This window comes from Morchella importuna, assembly GCF_003444635.1.
Source record: "Morchella importuna strain M04M26 chromosome Unknown Morimp01GS003, whole genome shotgun sequence".
Lineage (NCBI taxonomy): Eukaryota > Fungi > Ascomycota > Pezizomycetes > Pezizales > Morchellaceae > Morchella > Morchella importuna.
Window position 1 is genome coordinate 1221776 of NW_025763400.1, and position 19788 is coordinate 1241563.

Below are 19788 nucleotides of genomic sequence, written 5' to 3' on the forward strand. Positions count from 1 at the left end.
TGGTCTTGTCGAAACATACAGCTCCCACATCCTCACCACCCGTCTTGTGAATACATCTGGCCCCGTGCCTATCGCAAGGCCAACAGCCAGGCAGCGTTTATTACGTCATGTATGGTGTCACTGTGAATTTTGTGGCAAAAAGACTACACGCCGTGCTACTATGGCAAACCTCCTAGCTTGCTGTAAGGTTTGTGATAAGCAAGAGTGGGATGAAAAAATTACCATGACGGACGCTATGAAAAGGTCTTCCTCCTTTTCTGTACATCAGGGATTATACTCGCCTGCTGATACTTCCTAGATATCATTTGAAGAAGCAAGATCTTTTCGCTTCACGCATTCGCACCGGACAGTACTATGGTGTCAATGGAATGACCACTCTTTTCCTAGAACCTGAGGTTCGTGAGCTTGCAACGCGGATTCATGTCGGAGTTGGCAATGATATTGAACCCTTTCTTGCGGACCGCATCTCGAAAAGTCTTGAGCGTAAAGCCGCACGCGAAAGAACTCGTCTGGCTAAAAGGAATCATCTTCACCGTGCTCTTATTGCCAATGGACTTACCCAACCCCCCACTCTCATAAATAATCTGGTGCACTTCCTTGAACCAGGTCGCGATAGGCGGCCTGCAATGCCGGTGTTGGAAATTGTACGCATGAAACTATTGCAGCAGCGTTTACAAACAGAGGTAGGACATTAAAATACCTCTTGATCCTAATCATAATATGTTTATGATATGCATCGTGTGGGATCGGCTTTGATTCTGGACACGTGACTAAGACCTTTCTCTTGCATAGAACTTACATCTTCAACCACGATACAACATATTCCGCGACTCACGTGACAAGGCACTGTTTGAACTGTTTTGCAGAGAATTTGATCTTTTGCCACCTCAAAATCAAACGAACTCGGAGGATGGAGAGGTGGAAATAGAAGATCGCATCAAGTTTTATGAGCACCACCGGAAAGAGTGGGCCTGGACTTCAATCCCCGAGGGTGTCGTATCAATGCTTCGGAAGCAGATAATCATTTCTCCTAACCGACGCGACAATTGGGAGAACACTGTCAGCATACTCAACGAACCACCATGGAGTTGGGCATGTTTTCCAATTCTTGTGAAGGACGCTGCTGCTACCGTAAACCCGGGAAATACGACTAACCCAAAGGAGGCAAGGGAGATGGAGAAGGAATTAAATAAAGTAAATAAGTGGAATGAAAAGGCCGAGAGTGAGATGGCTAGGATTACAGAACTGATCAAGGAGAGGGGGCTGGATAAGAAGTTGTGGGGTAGGCCTGAGAATAGCGGCGTGGTAGAAGCGATGGACCCACTGCAAGAGTTTGCGGATAGATATCATAGTGCTAGGTCTACTAGGGCCTAGCAGTAGTTATCTGTGGTAGGACCAACAAGTAAGCAATTTAAAAGGTGAGTTGCGTGATGAGAGCTCTACCATTAGAGTTGATCACTTCGAATGTTAGAAACTAACCCCCCCCAGAATTGGTCAAGTCCTCGCGAACACCGAAGCCACGCAGGTACATACTCCAGAAGATTTTTTCATAGATATCCCATTTAAACCAAATCCTCGGATAAGGACTCTGGGGCCTATTTATTATTTGTTTTTCCTTTCGGTTTTTCTTTCGACCTCGATTTATCGTTATGTAAGATTACCTGTGAGATCCGACCGTGATATGCGCAGTTGTTTTTTCAAATAGCCATTTAAACACCCACATTCGTTGTGATAATAGTGCGTCTAGTTTTTACATCATGTGCAGTTCTTTAGGATAAAAGAACAGAGACTACTGTAAATCCAGGATCACGCATACAATTGATGATGTAAGATACAAATAAGTCCAGGATCACCACCGATCACTCACCAGATGCTCGAGCCTTCCCATTCGTTGCCCCTATACTGATACTACCTGCTAGAATAGTAATAATCGTTCGTGTGACGTCGCTTGCATACATTGTAGCTTTACTTAAATCATCTCGGTCAAAGATCTTCACGTCTAATCATAACAAATACTGGTAAGAGTCACTTCGGCACACGGCATCCGAGTCAGCTCATGGGGTATATAAGCCCTACAAATGCCCAAGTTCAACAGTGAGTCTACATCTCAGTAAAAATGCTCTTCTCACTTCAATTAGCTTCTTTTTTGGTCCTCCTCTCCTCCAATCTCATTGCTGCTACGAAATCAGCAGGATGTGGAGCTGCCCTTCCAACAAACTCAACCCCAGGGGGTACAAGCCAGCAGTTCTCAATCACATCCGGAGGTATTGAAAGAACTTATAAATTATACATTCCAAGCAGCTACGAATCCAGCACTGCGGCGCCATTGATACTCTCGTACCACGGGAATACAAGAACAGCGGATGATCAAGAAAGAATATCAGAATTTTCGTTGGAGAAATGGAATACTGAGTTTGTTGTTGTATATCCAAATGGAATTGATGTATGTGTTGCTCGTACAGTGCTCACCATCTGAATCTAAGCTGACCCAGCTCAGAATTCCTGGCAAGGCGCCTCCTACTCTGCTGCCGGGGTCGACGATGTCTCCTTTACCAGCGACCTCCTGGACCATCTCGAGTCCACGCTATGCATAGACACTGATCGCCTCTATGCCTCCGGTAAATCCAACGGTGGAGGTTTCGTAGGGTTACTAACATGCGACTCTGCAATGTCGCTTCGAATCACCGCTTTTGCGGCTGTTTCAGGGGCCTTTTACCCGGACACTAGAATACCTTGTAATCCTACCACGGAGAGGGCATATGTGCCTATTATAGACTTCCATGGGATGAACGATACTACTGTAGGTTTTCCAACTCCCGGCATAGCCCATGAGTGATAGTTCACTAATCTGTTTCACATAAAGATCCCATATTACGGGGGTACAGGGAAGGGCGGTGCGCTACCTAGCATCAGGAGCTGGCTCGAAGATAAAGCTTCTCGTGATGGTTGTAGTAAAGCACCTGACACTAGGGAGATCCTAAAGGATGGACTGGTTTGGAAGGATGTTTGGACTTGTGGGGAGACTGATGGAAAGAGAGTTTTGGTGGCCTACAACGAGACTGATTTGGCGCACAAGTGGCCGGGGACAGAGCAGACAGGGGACGATCTGGTCATTGCGACCCCGAGAATCCTGGAGTTCTTCAGAGAGTGGTCGTGAGAGTGAACCTTATAGGTGGGGGACCTTTGGTATCTTTGGGCGAACGTTCGTCTAGATTATCCGGTGCATATATGTGTACTTTTATTGCTTGAGCCTTCTGTAGCTACGTGCAGCTACATGTAGTAATTTCCCTAGGTGATTTTGTTATGTATACGTAGGAGGGCGGATTTCCTGTTACCTAGAACATGGTACCAGTTTTAAACAGATAAACTATACATGTAGCTGGTATATTTATAGATCATTATGCTTGTTCACTACATGTATGTTGCCGTTTCTTCCATCGTCTACCTTCGTCAATTTATAATGGCCCTATAAGCAGTAATCATTCGCGTCCGACCTTGTTTTTCATGGGATATCGCTAGCGATTCAGCTCTATAGCTATGGCACATATACTACTACACAACTAGTTTACCAGGCAGCAGCCATATGCCCTGAACGAAGACCTGGACTGGTTTTTAGTAAGTGCCTCCTCGCTTATAAGGGGCAGTTACGCAGCCTCGTATTACTAATTTAATTATAATATTTAGAAGATTGATATCTTATTTTAGGTTGAGGCCATTAGTCACATGGAGTAGTCAATATTCGGAGAGCGATATATAAGCTCTTAACCCATATGTACCCCACACTTCATCATTATGTACTTGATGAACAGAGTCACTTTTGGGTAAACCTCTTATATCCCTTCTCCTTATTTATGTGCCAAGTATATAACTACTTCGAACGAAACCCGGGTTCTTCAGTATGTATGATTATGAGTTAGTCGAGCGAGTGATAATATATGATGCAATACTTCTGCCCCTAGCCAACATGTTTGTTCAACCTTTGAATTCTAACTAGCATGCCTGCCCAATTACAATATACATCGCCTTGGCACATGGATGTATTCTTCTTGAAACATTTGCTTGATCTTCATAGCAATATTCTTGGCATTATTTAGTAGTCATTTAGCGTAACTACTAAATTACATAACACAAGCAACAGCCCCACAGACCATCTGAATTAATTACAAAGTCCCTTGACAAGCTCCTCAATGTCCTCCTTGCTCAATTCCTTGATTCCTAATTCCTCGTTTTTAACATCCTCGAACTTTCCACCGTATCCTTCACCCCACAGACTCCTGTAGATCAGCTTCCAGATGGTGCTGAAGTCTCCCTGGGCAAGCTTGGCGTTGGTCTCCTTCTCGACATCGGCTGTGCTCTTTTCCTCAATTGTCCACTTCACTCCAGTATGTTTCTCGAAGCAGTCTAGAAGGTTACGTTGAGTGGTGACAGTGGAGTGAACATAGATAACCTGGTTCTTGAACTTGTCGGGATTTGATAGCACAGCTACGACTGACTGGCCAATTGAAGCCAGGGTAGTGGTGCTAAAAGGAACAGAACCACCGTCGTAGAGGGTGGCCTTCTTCTCGGCGGCGTTGAGGCCAAGGAAACCAACTTTCAGGCCTATTGATTTGATTTTCACGTTAATCGTGACCAAAGAGCATTGGGGCGCACGAATACATACCCCAGTCAAGGAAAGGCCCGTTGTTGATAGCAATGTAGTTGATCTTGCCCTCTGAAGCTTTCTCTTTAAGATATTTGCATGTGGCGACCTTTTTACCAAACACAGCCAGTTTCCCGGTCTTATCGTTTGAAGTATTGCCTCCAAACTCGCTGGGAATGAAGTACTTTACACCTGCCTCGATGGCAGCATCGACGAGTTTTGTTTGCTCACCAAGGCCCGGGGCACCGACAGTTGAGACAACGGCATCTTGTCCTTTAAATGCTGAGACAAGGTCTTCATGTGATGAATAGTCTGCTGTCACAACTTTAACTCCGCTGGGTGGATTTTTTGAATCTTTGCGACTGAGAACTGTGACGTTGAAGCCGGGGTTTGCTTTGAGTGCGTTGAGGACGGCGGGGCCAAGGTTACCGGCGGCCTAAAAGACGTTAGATATCTCTTGAGTCTATTTACATTCCGCTCGTCTACTCCTAAACACTAGATTTATAGACGAGGGAAATTCTGAGAGAGGGATTGATATATAGAAGTGTGTACTTACACCGACATGCATGACGTTCTTAATGGGAGACATTTCGAAGATCGTAATGTTTTAGAAGCTTGAATAAGGTCGGGGAGATTGTTTACTGATGATGTAGTAAGGTGAAGATGTGAGTGATGGTGATGAGACAGAAAGAGTGGAAGACGTGGTGAATATATATACTTCTGAACATTACCTTACCTAACCTTTTATGGTCAACGATATGCGAAGCTACATTACTCTGTGTCCCGCATGCAATTCCTCTCATGTAACGTCAACAACCATTGATATCGCAATATTCACGATTTCGAAGCATTTACAAATGCTACCTTTGGATTTTAAATGCTACGTGTGATATTACTGAAGATGCCGCGATACCGGTAGATCCCCCACATGTACGCATTCCTTGCTATTCATCCGGGGTAAAATAAGCACTATGTTTGGTCATAGTAATCTGTTTGAATTACCTGAGGTACCATAAAGTGCAAAAAAAAAGCCTATTCGGCTCAGAAATGTGCCTTTCTCAGACAGTACGTACTCCAGTGCTTCAGCAGCCCGGATAGGCAGCAAATACTACACGTAAGCTTGGAGAACCTCATAATCCATCACTAAACTAAAAGAACCATCGAAACAACTTGCTGTGTTCTGTCGCGACTTGTATCTATTGTCAACTTGGGAATTCTGCGCGGCTCGGCATCAGAACAGCTAAGCACTTTCCAGTGTGACAAAACATGAGGGGTACAGCGTGATGATTATGCTGTCACGCAATGGTTGTTGCTTGATAAGCGATTAAAAATCTACAAATTGATTTCTCAGCAAGTGGGGGGTGATAAATAATAGGGTTGTGCCGATGCTGGTCATGCAAGAGGCTCTGTTGTGCAGGAATGGAAGATCCCGTGTTGCACAAAGACTCCTCGGCCGAGTACTCCCACGTATGCAGGCCTCTCAAACATAAGCCCACAAAATGCCTGCAGATGGCGAGGTTAGGTTTACTGCTGCCAATGCTGTGACTTTCAACCTCAACTTCAATTCATACCCTTCGATACACCAATCATGCAGATGTGTCGGAAATGACGTACTCTCTCGTAGATAACACATATGTACATGAATTACGAATACATTATCGTTTACCTTGCTCGAGCACATATGGCTACATGTCGAGCAGGTAGGCTCCAAGGAATCATAAAAAAGATTCCTAGTACATCCATCCTCTTAACGTATTTGAAATATCACCCGGCTTGATTTTCAATACTCGAAGTCCATATGTGTACTAGTTACATGTAACGATGAATGATAACTACAACGTAACGATCATGTGTCATCACTCGAGGAATGCCAACACGCTAAATAGCTTTAATTGGTTTTCTATTTTCTAATTTCATGCGGTGTTTACGTAGGGACGTAGTAACCCAATTTGAAACTATTCAAAATTTTCTAAAATACATCATCCACAAAAGAGACATATCTTAATACCCATCACAAACTGTAGACTTGGCTCCTTCTGAAGCATCACTTGGAATGACACCCGCCGCAACGGCCTGCTGGTAACCCCATCTCCAGTCTATCCTACCACCAATTTTTTCAACCTTCCACGACCAAAAGATCCATCCCGCCTGTTTCTCATAGCTAATGGTCTGTGCCGCCCACCATTTGCTGTACCATGAAACAGCATCAGAAGCATCGATGCTGAACTCACTGCCATCTTCATCTGCTGGGCTCAAACTCCATTCACCAACAACGACTGGAGTATTTCCACCACGATCATTTGTGCAAGAATGTTGCATATAGGCGTCGCGCGTAGCCGTGACACCAGAGGTCCATTTAACGTAGTGATGGTCATCATAATATGCGTAGGTTTCATCCGTGAGTGCTTTTGTCGGGTCCCCAGAGCCCCATTTTTGGTTCATCATCTGAACGTGAAGCTTTTTAGAAGTAGCCACACCAAGCCCCCCCTCCATGGAGTTGATCCTACTCATGGCAATCGGGTAGTATGTATCTATCATTGTCGTGACCGAGCTGGCAGTCTGAAGAGGTTCATTGACAACCTCAATGGCATATACGGTGTCGAAGTTCGAGTTGGTGTGCGTTACGTTCGTCATCCACTCGAGCCACTTATAGGCACGCTCATACTGATAGTCGACATAGAACCCAGGAGTCGATGCATACTGCCCAGTGAACGGCTGATCGGCTTGTTGAGCGCCAGGGGCACCATGAAGGTCGAGGATGATATAGAGCCCCGCATCCTTCGCCCACCCGCAGACCCTCTCAAGGTAGGTGAACCCGCCCTGGGGGAAATGCTCACTATCGGAGTAAACAAGGTCCTCCTTTATCCAGTATCCAAGTGGGATTCGGATGGTATTCAGACCCAACCCCGCAATCTGAGTGATATCGTCCTGGGTGATGAAGGTATCCCAATGTTTTTGAAACGCCGTATTTGCAGCCTCCTGGCCAAGATTCATGACACAGTCGAACTCACTCTTGTATGCTGAGCACCCGATGGTGCTCCAGGATGTTGCCTGCATCCAAGGCTCGATGACAAAAAGACCGCCGAGATTGACACCGCGTATCTTGTCGACGGGGGGAAGCCATGCCCGTGAGGCGGGTAATGAGGTAACTGCTAGAAGAGCAGCATATTGAAGGATTGAAGTCTTCATAGCCTTGGGCCGTCTGTAGGATAAATGAAAATTAAGAGAGGTAGTTATAGAATTTTAGAAATTGACCCGAGCGATGGATAAGAAATTGAAAAGAATGTATTTGCTGGTTAATACAAAGCCTAATTTACAAGAACCTTCGATCCCGAACTTATATCTAAAATCGGTCACGGCTATCGAAATTAACTTTCCGTATCTTGGTGAGTTTTAGCTAGTAAATTGAAGGGCCGAGTTGTTTCACTAGTATACCATGAAAATTAATTATATCACCGAAGAAACCTATTAGGAGCTTGATAGTGCAGGACCATTAAACACCTGCACTCTAAATACAGTACTACACAAGCATTGTCCCCAGGACAAGCAATAGCCAAGGTTCTCGGCTCAGGTACCCGAGCTAGCGTTGATTTCCCCGGTGTCAAACCCCTGCAACCCACCCGGTCGGGTGGTACCATAAATACAAATTCGGTGTATAGGTATGTTTCAGATAAGCAAAATACCTACTCGAGACCTCAAAATCCCAAACCACAAGTCCTGGAATTTGGGGGGCATCGATATATACCCCATAGATCCCAGATGTTGGGCACTGGAAGGATATCAACCGAACACCGACCTCGCTGGGTAGATCCTTCAAGTAATAGGAAACCGCTATGACATTAAGAGTACTCTACAAGGCGCATATATACAGACATGGTAAAGTAGAGAATCAATCGAGACACATCTGATCATAATATTTAATTAGCTTAGTGCATAAATGGTCTGTTTTGGCAAGCACTGAGTATTGCAATACCCCTCCCACTTTCCTTTTGATATTCTGCACTTCCATGGTCGTCATGGTTACATGTAATATTGCTATGAGATCTTAGCACTGGGCTGATATCATGATGTTTGAAGTACTCCTATTACAATGTGTAAAGAAAGTGGCTTCATAAATTTAAGTCTACTAGTACCGGTGGTGAAGACAGTTGGTCTTCGCATCAACCAGAAATTAAGGGCCCGTTTAGAAGCCGTCCGGAATGTATTTCCGAGAAAATGAGTTGCGATTAGTAGGCCATTCTATATATGTTGGGCCATGGATTATCTGAGGAGCAGCCATAAGTATTATTAACCTTAGCATCTTCACTATTCCCAAATAGTACATACATCATTTCAAAAGCCTTTTTCCTATAGTGGACCGCTCCCAAATAGGTGTCATTAAGATTGATAGCCTCTATAGTGGCGGAGGGGTTGCTAAATTAAGCTGAGCATGAACTAGGTAGATCATGGATACATGTAGGTAGATGGTAGGAGAGAGATAGATGTAGTAGGTAGATAGTGACAAGGAACGGGTAAAGCCGGGCACTAAACGGTACATCACTTTTAAACACTATCCCCAAGGTTCTCCGTTTTTTTTCTTCCTTTTTTTTTCTTTTTTTTTGTCACCGCCTGCTCCCAAGCGGGCTCTGAGTGTATCTCTTGGGTTATCAGGCCTGAGTGACACTCAAGTTTTAAGAGTAGAACTTGCTAGTTTACAAGCGGTCCTTTGTCTCCAACATTTGGTCCGCTTGGAAGCTAAGTCGTCAAAACCTTAATTCACTCTTTCGGTGTATATTGATGTGCCCTTGGGTATCTAGACAAGCTATAGGAAAAATAGAAACAAACTGCCGCCTGGACTATTTAAGAAAAGTATCCGGGCATCAACCATTCCAATTTCTTCACCGTCTCCGCACCTCTCCCAGCCGGCGCAGTGCAGCACGCGAATTTTGAGGAACCTTCCACATGTTTGGCGTTGACAAGGTCCTGATGCTCCTCCTTGACCAACTCCTGAAGAACAGCGGCGACAAGACGCTTTGCATTGGCACCATTAGCGTGCATGTTACCCATAACTGTCTCGACAGTAACGGCCTCTTCACCGACCTCTATAATCAAAAGATAATTTATCAGTGGTAGTCCTAACTGGAAATGGAGATGGGGATGGGGACGAACTCCAGCAATCATAATCAGTTGACATGCAGATCATGCAGTAAGCAAGCTCAGCCTCGCGGGCAAGCTTTGATTCTGGAAGAGCTGACCTGGGGGATAAATTAGTTACGAATCAACATATATATCTCATCTCATAAGCGACTTCACTTACATGTTAATAACATCTCCGCCCCATGATCTGTAGAGGTTGCTCTCTGCTCTAGTACTGAACTGAGGGCCCTCTATTTTGCTAAATTAGTTTCAATAATTCACACCTAAAGGGTTCAAGATTCTCTGGTGGTCAATACCCATACAGATCAAAAGTTTGTCGCTATGAAGCTTGACATCTGTTCCTTCGAGAACACCGTTACTCGCAACCCTTTCGACAACCCTCGAAAGGATAGCATCGAACGGATCAGCAAAACCAACATGTCCTACAACACCCTTCTCAAAGAAAGTAAAATCTCTGATTCCCTTTGTACGATCGATAATTTGTGACGGGATGACAAAGTCTCTGGGCTTGATCTTTTCCTGCAAGCTACCGACGGCAGAAAATGCGATCACAGACCTGACACCGATAGAGCGTAGGGCGGCAATGTTGGCACGGTTGGGGACTTCGGTAGGTGTAAGTTCATGGTGGAGACCGTGTCGGGAGAGGAAAGCAATGGGGGCTCCGGCAGCTGTTTGTAAGATCGTAATCGGAGAGGACGGCTTTCCATACGGAGTGTCGATATCTAGCGACGCAACAGCCTAATAGGAATAGTCAGTCATTGCATTGATTTTGACAGTCATAAAACGAAGGGGATAGAGAGAGATATAAAATATCAAGAAAGAGGGAATAACTCACGGTGAAGCCTTCGTGCTCAAGATGTGATATTCCGGTACCGCCAATCACAGCTATCCTCACAGGATCTTCATTATGGCAAGTAAGTACATGTACACGTAATATAAGTATAGTTGAAGAAATATACCTGAGTAGGTTTTTGGCAACGACATCCTGCTATTTGAGAAAGAATAAAATACGCCAGTCAACTGCACAAATTTTCCCTGAACGAGATTCTACCAGAAAAGATTGCCCCGCGCGGCCTACCAGAAGAACCTGGACCTGGACAACAAGGTGCAACTGTTACCCGGCCGTTTTGAATACAGCCAAGCCATGGCCATTAGACGAATTCGAACATATATACTCTAGATCGTTTAGAAATCTTGACTCGAAAGCTATGGATCGGACGCTATGGCGCACGTTAGCTATAGATAATTCAGGAGTAAGTGCTGGAAAGTTATCGGGATGTTTTGTGGTGAAATAACGTAACGTAGGCGATCGTAATGCCTTGTTATCCTCACCCAAACTCACTCGCTTTGCGAGCAAGGCCGAGATCTTGATAAGATCCCGCTTCATCTTTCTTATCGGATCACACGCATCATGTACCTACATGTACATGTACTCTAGACACGTACTTTATACATATCTGTTCCGAAATGATGAAACTTCTGCAACTTGTGAAACCAAACTCTCTCTCACCTCCGGCCTAGAACTCTCTCATTACGCAATACCGGTCGAACCTCTTTTAAATTGTAAAGACCCGCAACCGCCACCGTATATTTAGCGCGCTCCACAGCCGATGGCGTTAATAGTTAGGACTCCGCGCCCGGCCCGAGATTGGGTGATATTACAAAATGGCGTAACGATTTTGCAGACCTCTTTGATATTGATATATTTGCCACGAAATATTGGATATAAGGCATCCATTCTCGATTTGACCATGTTTTATCTCATTCTCGAAGTATATCAGCCTTTACAGCTTGGTAAGGAATAATATCCATGATTCAATATTTATCTTCAATCCATATATATCTAATGAGATGAATGCGCAGACAGACCTTTTATTCAGTACCAGCTCCTATTTCTTTTTGCAAATTCCAATACTTTAAAGGTTGTCAATCCCATGTCCCGACTCTACAAACTTCAAGCCAAAGCTAACACACACCCTAGTCAAAATGTTCGGCTCAATCACCGCAATGTTCTTATTCATTGTCTTTATGCTTTCTACGATCGTCGCCAGCACTGGCTGGCATATGGACGTAAACTACGCCGACGGGGCTACCGTAAAGCTTCACGGCCATACCAACTCTGGGTGTACGAAATTCAAAAAGACGGGTTCTGAGATCACTTCAGTATTTTTCGACACTTCGTTATTGGCGGATACTTTTGTCCTCTACGGTGAGGATGGCTGCAAGGACGAGGTATACAAGGGAAAGAAGGGGAACAATAATGTTCCTAACGATTACTATGCGGCTTATAAGGTTTATTAAATCATGTACATATACCAACGCACTAGGCACGCAAGATACAAAAAGTAAGGAGAAATACACAAATAATTCAAAGATATTCGAACTATAATCCCATGATGTGGATTCAGTGGTTCATGATCAGACCCATGAATCTATGCAATGATTTACGCGTAACTTAATCTAGTTACTAGCAGCGGTGATAATGTACATATCCTTTGTGATTTTATTATTTTTTTCCGGATTACCAACAGCCATAGTATGTTCACAAGCTATCACTCGAAACATATGGTCACGTGCTTGCCGAACAACATAAAATACATGTATGTACATGTAGTCCCATATCCCATACTTGCGCAACGAGGCAAACTTAAGGTTCAAAGTGTATGAGCCCAAATGTATTTAATAAATGTACTCGAGATCTTCCTGGTCTTCTAATGCGTATCACAGTGCTTCATCCGACATTACATATATTAGTTGTTAATGCGTTACATGCACATATATGCATGTCTATTAGTTACTGTCATATATCTGCATATATGTTCTCTCACAAGGAAGTTTCATTTTACGAAAGGTATTCATTCATAGATAATCACTCGTCACTTCTGTTTCACCAACCATCACTCGGAGCACTCTGAAACTACATGTACGTGCAGATTGGTTGCTGGTTGCATACATGTACATTGTATGGGTGGAACCACGCCCCACACCCTGGGTTAGGACTACATTAGTCTCATACCTATCCCCTAGCTGATTACTACATGTAGATTAGGACTATATTAGTCTCGTGCCCGGGAGCAGGGGGGTTTGGGGGTGAGCCTAGGACTCCATATATGTGTGGGGTATAATCATGAAGTACGTAATTTTTCCCTTCATGTGAGTAATTTTGGCCTCACTTAGAGTAAACATTGATTATATTGACGAGATCAACAGAAATACATGTACATGTAGTTCCACTACCATGGTACATACATGTATCTAACACATGTCAAGCTCAAGGATAGAGTGCCTGTTTGATTCGGTTGGTGCTACGTGCGGTGGTACAGAACTGGACGTCTCGCGTAACTATATGTACATGTACATGTAGCATGTACTCTGCCGCCCTAGTCTTTCGAGTTAATCGAATGATACATGGGCCTGGTCTTGTTCACTGACCCATTCGTTGCCTTCTTTGATGCTGGTTTACTATTAGTTAATACAGGTATAGACCAAAAGGTTGCTATTTTGACGGAGAAATAAAGAATCACCAAAAGTCATTGATACCTATAGAGGAACTTAAAGTATACAATTTTATTTATTTTATTCTACACTACGCTCACAAATCTATTCTATGCGAATAGATCTACACTAAGCATACAGATATAGAAGGCATTGGCTCTGCTTCTCAAAGAAAAGCGGATAAAACAAGTCGAAAGAAAAAAGAAAAAGGACTACCAGTTCTTACTTCCAAAGAACACCCTTCTTCGCTTCATATCGAGCCTGGCTCGCATAGGAACCTTTCTCGGTTTAATTCTCCTCCTCTCGACCCAAGGCACCCCAAACTCCTCAAAGATCTTCTTTGAGCAGGAGTGCCTTGGGTCCTCCGACCTTGCAAATCCTTGGAACGAGGAGTGGTCAGTGATTATGGCCCTCTCCACGAACCCGACCACTCTGTCGATCCAATCAACTGCCATTTCTCCAGTGACTGCTGCGTCTCCCTGCCTAAACTCCACGGTTCCATGGGTCTTGACCGCATTCAAATTGTACTTGAAAAATTTGTGGGGGCCGATAAGGTCGAGGAGCTCACGCTGTGTGAGAGCGTTTTCGAGAAGCTCGATAGCTTCGAGCTTGGTGTAGCTGGAGAGATTGTCGCCATGGCGGTTGCTGGAGAGACACCAGTTTTTTCCCGCCTGGCGGTGGGCGGGATGGTATTTGTCCATCGAGGACTCGAAAATCACAATAGCCTTTGCTATCTTTTTGAGGTGGTCCAGGCCCCAACCTTCTCCGTATCCAACATGGACATGGAGGCCAGTCGTGAAGTTGAAGCGGCAATCGAAGCTTGCCCCGAGATGCTCCATCACCGTGGGGATGATGTATTTCCACGATCGATTGCGAAGGATTGGTGTGCAAATTTCGACGACGTATCCTGGGATTTCCTCCCCCACGTCCTCGTCATAGATACTGTCACTGACTGACTTTTCGTCAGTGACAATGAACCGTTTACGGTTCGGGTAACTCCCAGTAAACTGGGTCCAGACATCTGTCTGGATCGACGCTGCGTTCATGGCGTCGCTGACAACTTCAAAGATAGTTGTCTCCTCCATAGCCAGTTGACCCAAGGTCGCTTGAGTAAGATTGACAATAATCATCTCGAGCTCCATGCCAATAGAAATATTGCCAATAAGGTTGTTTTTTTGGGAGCTGTTGGAGGTTTGGAGGTAGGCAGTTGGAAGCCGCAGAAGAAAGCTCTTCTTACTCTCCGAAAGTTCTTGGAGAATAGCCTGAGGGCTGAAAAAGGGGAGAAGTGCTGGATTGAAGGGCCGCCTGTTCTGATTATGGACGGACATCGTGGGATTAATTTATATGTGGGTATTTTGTCGTGCGAGAAAGTATCAGGAATGGTTGTGGTGTTAGTAAACTCGCCTACATATGAGATCACTCGGTCTACGGAACCATAACTGCTGCAGCCTACAACTCCTCGGTATACTAAGCTTTAGTCTCTTTTTTAGCCCTTGATAAATAGACAATGTTTATACTTACAGCTCGGGATACACACATGCATGGAATACGTAAGGATTTCGGATTGTTATGCATGTACCTCAGTAAGGTTGGGTCAAGTAGCATCATACAATAGAATTTATAAAATACATTTATCATTATAAAATAAGTGTAGGTTGAGACTTAAAATCGTGGGTGGGCGTGCATGATATGGCAAGAAACAAAAACAATAACCGCTGGAGATTTTTAAGTTTACAAACCATCTAGGATTTTGAGCGAATATTTGTGCTCTAGAAAGTGGGATTTTCTCTCTCAATACATATCGAGACAACTCAATTGAGGCATCTCATAGACTACATAGAGTTTAGAACTCTGTACTGAAAGGTCTGAGAGACGGTTTATCTCGGGCCTACAATGTAGCTTTCTGCTGATTTTGAAATCAATACATTATATGTATGCACGTATCCTGATCGATAATACAGTTTCTATCCCTTGAGCATCTCCTCTGTGGGAGGCGATGTTCGTTGACAAGACCCTATGGTGAAGAAATCCTTTTGAAATGTACTAGCTATCGCCACATGTAAGTACTTATGAGTAAGATATGAAATTTCGGTGCATTCGTAGAGTTTCTCAATTCATTGAAGAATCGAATTAATTACTCCATACCATCCAATGGAAGTTACAAAAAAGCAAAATCAGACATGACCCTAAGATAGCAAACATTTTAGTCGGTAGTGAAAAGGAAGACATTCTGTTTTATCCCCCCCCCCCCCCTTTCCCCCGTGGGACTTGAAGAGGATATGAGAATGCAAAATAGGACCAGCAAGGAACTAGACCCGCTTAAAAGAAACCCTGAATACCAGGAAAAATCGCCAATGCAAATAACCCCCTCCCACATCCTCTCCCAAATCTATCTATATGAAGAAGAAAAAACGAATCAGAAAGCAAATTTCCCGCCCAATAGATACCCATCTCATTGAACCTCCTTCTACAGATTACTCCCCCCATTAATTGGCCCCAGTAGCAATGGCAACAAGGTTATCATAGCCACGGATGAGATTTTGATCTTCGTTGTAAAGAAATTGAACCAACTGGACAAGCTTTTGACGAGTCTCCGTATTTACTTGTTCTTCAGGGGGTGAAAGTACTGAAGCGATGATGGGAACGAACTGTCCAGTCATGCTACCAACAATCTGGTTCCTTTCCTGGTCTATTACACAGAAAAAGAATTAGTCAGAGTAGCCAGTAGTGTTATCGAGGAAGTGCCTTACAAAGTTTTACAAGCATAGTATAGATAGGTTCATTCTCTTCGTAGTCTTCCTTCAAAGGAAGCACATTGGCAATCACCGGAAGGACCTCGCCCAAGGGCACATTGTTGGGGTGAGCCATAATCATTCTTGAAACGCAACCGCAAGCATTATCAAGCATCCTGTAACTCTGATCTTGCAAAAGAGGTTCTAGTTTGCGGAGAATAGTGCTGTAGTTACTGGTGATTAACTGGGTGTTTTGGGATTTGATACACAATAATCCCATGGCGTAGGCGGCATTTGACCTTGTTTCTGGGTCTGCATCCGAAAGCTTGTGCATGAGGATTTTCAACAATTGCTATTATTGGGGTATTAGAATATTTGATACATGTTTTTAGAGCAGATATCACTTACTTCGGTCCTAGGAGTGCACCCTTCTTCCATATACTTGATACAATCGGCAATCACACCCACACTAGTTGATCGTTCAATTGCTTCTGACGATGAGGCAAATTTGATGAGATGGCTTCCGACAATTTCCCACATCTCGTTGAATTGGGTACCAAGAGCCGTGGCGAGACCCAGGATCACGTCCATGGCCGTATCAATCAAATGCCAATCATATTCAGATGATTCTTGAAGTTCTGGTAAATCGTCTTCCTCGTCATCGTCCAACTGGCAGGGATGTTGTTTTTTGAGGATCAATACAAGTTGGGTAGCAAGCTCGACTAAGTTTGCTGAGTCGGCAAGGAAAGCAGGCCCACATAGTTTGAGGGTCTCTGCAATGTTGCGACAGATATCAGTCACGGTACCCCTAGATGTTCTGTTAGCTATCGTTCTTGCGAGAAAAGAGGGCTTTCATAATAAGAAAAAAAAGAACGATTTTTAGGGGGAGGAGGGTACTTGCCTATCAGTCTCGTTCTTCCAGTTCACGATTGTACATGTGATGACAACAGTCCCAAGCTTCTGTAATTCTGGTGATGGTTGTACCTTCAACGGCAGTCCAGGCTGCCACTTTGCCATTCCCTGGTTCTCCATAACTTGCCAAAGGGTAGCATAAGCCCTCCATAGTGTACTGATGCTTGCCTTGCGGACACCCTCATATGGATGTTGGGCTTTTTCAGCAAGGAGCTCAACAGTTTTTTCGAGGTACTGGAGGTATCCTTCTTTGCAATGACTCAAGACATCTCCAATGACTTCGGCGGCAACTTCTTTCTCCAAAGCTACAGCACTAACAGCAGTGAAATCATCCCAAAGCGCTTCGTCATCTTCATCATCCTCAACTTCAATGTCGGCAATTTCAGCGTTAATATCGGATCCCAGAGATGCTCTCTGAGTGCCTTCAGCACCAACACTGGTGATATTTCCAGCAAAAAGCCCCTCGATATCCGCCTCGATATCCGTCTCAGTCTGCTCCAGACTCGAAAATAATGCCTGTGTAACATTTGGAAGGAAGGTAACGAAGTTTTCACCATATACCTTTGCCATAGTAGCAAAAAACATGAAACTTGTTTCTCTCAGACGCGGGTGTCCCAAATTCAATGCGTCCTCGGTGGATTGCATTAGTGGTTCTACGTATGGAGTAAAAGCCTGCATGCCCACCGACTCCGCAATAGCGGCCATGGCATCGACGACAACACCTCTGAGATCAAGCTCCTCCTCTGAGTCTTTGACCGAGATATAGGGCGACAGGGCATTCATAGTTTCCACGAAATATACGGTGAAATCTCCCTTGGCAGCCATAGCTGTGGAGCCAATGCCACCAACAGCAGCCGCCTTGAGCTTAAGGTCTTCCTGGCTAAACATCCGGAATAATCTAGGCATTATCTGGGGGAGGTATGATGTGACGTCGGATTGCTCAATCCCAACAAGCACTGCATCGATAGCGTTGCAAGCTGCCTTCCAAATATCTAAACCATCACTGGAATCAAGCATTGCAATGAGAGCTGGAATCAATCTAGCATGTTCTTTGCCCATATCTTCGGCGAGGTCGTCCGCCAACTGGGCAATGGTGTGTAGCGCTGCCTGTCTCACCCTAGATTCGGGGTCGGCCAGAAGAGTGAGAACAACTGGGAAGATGTGTCCGATTTGCGTGGCGATAAAGTCCGGGGCACCTTCTACACACATTCCCAGGGCTAAAACTGCGGCCTTTCTGTAGTCTGGGTCCTGATGTGACACGTATCCCGGGAGAGCATTCAACAAGGGCACAACCACTTGGCTGGGGGGCAAAGATGCGGAGAGGTAATCAAGGAGTCCCAATGCTGATCTTGACGGAGTCATGTCATCGCTGTCCTCGATCTCCTTGAACTCAGTCACAATTCCCAGTGCGCGAAGTGTAAGCTCCTCCCCAACCCGTAGACCTTGCATCTTCATTTTCTTGTATCGCAGGCAAGACATGAGGAAAGAGATGGCCTTCGCTCTGAAGTCATCGTCAATTTCTTTCGAAGAAGCCATTTCCGAGAAAAATTGAACCAGATCACGGAAGTGAGTTGAGATGAGCGCAGGATCTCCAATCAACAGTGTCTGGAAGACCTCAAAAGAGGGATTGGCCTTTTCCTCGTCTCCCGAAGCAACAAGTTCTCGCAAAACGTTGACCATGGAAGGGAGTACATCTCTAAACGCAGAAACACCCTCAGGATGATCTTCGGAGTTGAGAGACTCAGCCATTTTACCAAGTGCAAGGAGAGTGTTGAGACGAACAGCCATGCTCTCCTGGTCGACAATTGTTCTACTGAAAAGCTGGAGGAAGTCCCTCCACCTATCTGCTACAGCATCCTCGAGGGTCTCTAAGAGGGTATAGAGGATGTAAACACCAACTTCGCGGTCCTCTGCTTTAGGAGACATCGCTGCCTCAAGGAGGTATCCAGGTAGCTCCAACCACTCGCCTACTGACAAATCAATCTTTGCAATGGCGGAGATAGCTCGAGCAGAGGAATGTTTGACTAAAGAGTTGGGCTCAGCAATTGTTGATTGAAGCAGCGAATCCCGAAGCTGTGGCTTCATTTCTGCGGGAATCTTTGACGGAGCATTATTCCTAACACCCCAAAATTGAGGGATCAAGTTACGGGTCTCAACAGCGGCCATTTGGCGAACTTGAGGATTATGATGAGTTTTCAGGATGCGAATCAAAGTCGGAAGCGACTCGGGTTTGGAGTAGAAATCCCGGCGGAGGGTAGTAGTCGCATTCTTGACGATATTAGTATCCGCTGTATACATGCAATGCTTCTATTAGTTTATGGATTCTTTGAGGAGAGACTTTTATGAGAAGTAACAGGAATCAACTGAGGGAAATTACGAGTGAGAATTTGCTCCAAGAGCTGAACGAGACGTTGTTCGTCCATTTTTTCTTTATTGACGGCACAGGTCCGTATACCCCACCAGAAGAAAACTTGATGTTTCTGTGTGAAGGTAGCGGAAGGAGAAGTCGAGCGGAGACGAAAGAGAGCTGCTGTGGAGGGAGGAAACAATCGGGCTTCGAGCAGTATTTGAAGTGGTGGGGCAAATTCGGCGGGGTAATTTTTTTGTATGGAAAACTTTTTGTCAACGAAGTGCCAAGAACTGACTGCCACAGGGTTTCAGCCTTCCAGGGACCATAGACACGATTTTAATCTACATGTAGTTAGACATAAGAGAGACGGCGATAAGTGACCTAGCCTATCCTTCTCTAGGCAGGCACCAGATATGCTCAACTAATGGTACACTGCACAGCTGCAGTCACGGCGGTCTTTGTACTAGCTGTTGAGGACATGTAGCTAGAGATGATAACATTGAGATATCTGTCGTTGCCCTCGA

The 19788-nt window shown here is 44.7% G+C and overlaps 8 protein-coding genes across 8 annotated transcripts; 3 read left to right on the top strand and 5 right to left on the bottom strand.

Moving 5' to 3' along the window:
• Positions 1-223: 223 nt before the first annotated feature.
• LAJ45_01828 (uncharacterized protein) lies at positions 224-1553 on the top strand (the record flags this gene model as incomplete). Its single annotated transcript, XM_046111421.1, has 5 exons — positions 224-243; positions 299-683; positions 793-1305; positions 1394-1418; positions 1489-1553. 5 exons carry the CDS (start codon positions 224-226, stop codon positions 1551-1553), a joined length of 1008 nt encoding a protein of 335 aa, XP_045975365.1.
• A 563-nt stretch (positions 1554-2116) lies between these two features.
• Positions 2117-3157, top strand: LAJ45_01829 (uncharacterized protein; the record flags this gene model as incomplete). Its single annotated transcript, XM_046111422.1, has 3 exons — positions 2117-2443; positions 2498-2800; positions 2864-3157. The coding sequence occupies 3 exons, from the start codon at positions 2117-2119 to the stop codon at positions 3155-3157; spliced, it is 924 nt and encodes a 307-aa protein (XP_045975366.1).
• Positions 3158-4156: 999 nt separating this feature from the next.
• On the bottom strand, positions 4157-5228 carry LAJ45_01830 (uncharacterized protein; the record flags this gene model as incomplete). The annotated part of the gene is made up of 3 exons (XM_046111423.1): positions 4157-4599; positions 4661-5075; positions 5196-5228. The coding sequence occupies 3 exons, from the start codon at positions 5226-5228 to the stop codon at positions 4157-4159; spliced, it is 891 nt and encodes a 296-aa protein (XP_045975367.1).
• Positions 5229-6640: 1412 nt separating this feature from the next.
• LAJ45_01831 (uncharacterized protein) lies at positions 6641-7828 on the bottom strand (the record flags this gene model as incomplete). Its single annotated transcript, XM_046111424.1, has 1 exon — positions 6641-7828. One exon carries the CDS (start codon positions 7826-7828, stop codon positions 6641-6643), a length of 1188 nt encoding a protein of 395 aa, XP_045975368.1.
• Positions 7829-9478: 1650 nt separating this feature from the next.
• Positions 9479-10759, bottom strand: LAJ45_01832 (uncharacterized protein; the record flags this gene model as incomplete). The annotated part of the gene is made up of 6 exons (XM_046111425.1): positions 9479-9720; positions 9788-9873; positions 9936-10005; positions 10072-10513; positions 10611-10675; positions 10735-10759. 6 exons carry the CDS (start codon positions 10757-10759, stop codon positions 9479-9481), a joined length of 930 nt encoding a protein of 309 aa, XP_045975369.1.
• A 1002-nt stretch (positions 10760-11761) lies between these two features.
• LAJ45_01833 (uncharacterized protein) lies at positions 11762-12076 on the top strand (the record flags this gene model as incomplete). The annotated part of the gene is made up of 1 exon (XM_046111426.1): positions 11762-12076. One exon carries the CDS (start codon positions 11762-11764, stop codon positions 12074-12076), a length of 315 nt encoding a protein of 104 aa, XP_045975370.1.
• Positions 12077-13482: 1406 nt separating this feature from the next.
• Positions 13483-14598, bottom strand: LAJ45_01834 (uncharacterized protein; the record flags this gene model as incomplete). The annotated part of the gene is made up of 1 exon (XM_046111427.1): positions 13483-14598. The coding sequence occupies one exon, from the start codon at positions 14596-14598 to the stop codon at positions 13483-13485; it is 1116 nt and encodes a 371-aa protein (XP_045975371.1).
• Positions 14599-15756: 1158 nt separating this feature from the next.
• On the bottom strand, positions 15757-19337 carry LAJ45_01835 (uncharacterized protein; the record flags this gene model as incomplete). The annotated part of the gene is made up of 5 exons (XM_046111428.1): positions 15757-15959; positions 16021-16354; positions 16411-16810; positions 16904-19202; positions 19292-19337. 5 exons carry the CDS (start codon positions 19335-19337, stop codon positions 15757-15759), a joined length of 3282 nt encoding a protein of 1093 aa, XP_045975372.1.
• Between the last annotated feature and the right edge of the window lie 451 nt (positions 19338-19788).